A 1,698-nucleotide genomic window follows, 5' to 3' on the forward strand; every position below is an offset into this window, starting at 1 on the left:
CTTTTGGCGTTGTTGTTGTTTTTTATACAACTAAACGTTTGTTTGGTTGTGTGTTGGTTTTTTTGACAAAAAAGCAACAAAACGTATGTTTTTGGATGTGCATGCTTTGCGTATTTTGTTTTTTTTTGTGTTTTGTTTCTTTTGGCGTTGTTGTTGTTTTTTATACAACTAAACGTTTGTTTGGTTGTGTGTTGGTTTTTTTGACAAAAAATCAACAAATCGTATGTTTGAATGTGCATGCTTTGCGTATTTTGTTTCTTTTGGCGTTGTTTTTTATTTTTTATACAATTAAACGTATGTTTGGATGTGTGTTGGTTTCATTGCCTTGCGTATTTTGTTTTTTCTTTTGGTGTTTTGTTTCGTTTGTCGTTGTTGTTGTTTTTTGTATTCTTGATAAATTTAGGATGCTATACGCTGAAAGTGGGCAATGTACATACATATATACTAATTATAAAAAATAATAATGCATCCACAACAAAGGTGAAGGGTATATAAGATTCGGCATAGCCGAATATAGCACTCTTACTTGTTTTCTATGGAAATGTTGAATAATTTAATTTTGTAATTTATTTGTAATAATAATTAATTTAATATATAATAATAATAATAATAATAATAATAATAATAATAATAATAATAATAATAATAATAATAATAATAATAATAATAATAATAATAATAATAATAATAATAATAATAATAATAATAATAATAATAATAATAATAATAATAATAATAATAATAATAATAATAATAATAATAATAATAATAATAATAATAATAATAATAATAATAATAATAATAATAATAATAATAATAATAATAATAATAATAATAATAATAATAATAATAATAATAATAATAATAATAATAATAATAATAATAATAATAATAATAATAATAATAATAATAATAATAATAATAATAATAATAATAATAATAATAATAATAATAATAATAATAATAATAATAATAATAATAATAATAATAATAATAATAATAATAATAATAATAATAATAATAATAATAATAATAATAATAATAATAATAATAATAATAATAATAATAATAATAATAATAATAATAATAATAATAATAATAATAATAATAATAATAATAATAATAATAATAATAATAATAATAATAATAATAATAATAATAATAATAATAATAATAATAATAATAATAATAATAATAATAATAATAATAATAATAATAATAATAATAATAATAATAATAATAATAATAATAATAATAATAATAATAATAATAATAATAATAATAATAATAATAATAATAATAATAATAATAATAATAATAATAATAATAATAATAATAATAATAATAATAATAATAATAATAATAATAATAATAATAATAATAATAATAATAATAATAATAATAATAATAATAATAATAATAATAATAATAATAATAATAATAATAATAATAATAATAATAATAATAATAATAATAATAATAATAATAATAATAATAATAATAATAATAATAATAATAATAATAATAATAATAATAATAATAATAATAATAATAATAATAATAATAATAATAATAATAATAATAATAATAATAATAATAATAATAATAATAATAATAATAATAATAATAATAATAATAATAATAATAATAATAATAATAATAATAATAATAATAATAATAATAATAATAATAATAATA

General features: G+C 10.1%; 1 protein-coding gene across 1 annotated transcript; it reads left to right on the forward strand.

Moving 5' to 3' along the window:
- Positions 1-707: 707 nt before the first annotated feature.
- On the forward strand, positions 708-1,220 carry LOC135953145 (myb-like protein D; the record flags this gene model as incomplete). Its single annotated transcript, XM_065502848.1, has 1 exon — positions 708-1,220. A coding segment is annotated over one exon (513 nt), but the record flags the coding sequence as incomplete, so codon positions are not given.
- Positions 1,221-1,698: the final 478 nt, after the last annotated feature.

This window comes from Calliphora vicina, chromosome 3 (genome assembly GCF_958450345.1).
Source record: "Calliphora vicina chromosome 3, idCalVici1.1, whole genome shotgun sequence".
In the NCBI taxonomy this organism is placed as follows: Eukaryota; Metazoa; Arthropoda; class Insecta; order Diptera; family Calliphoridae; genus Calliphora; species Calliphora vicina.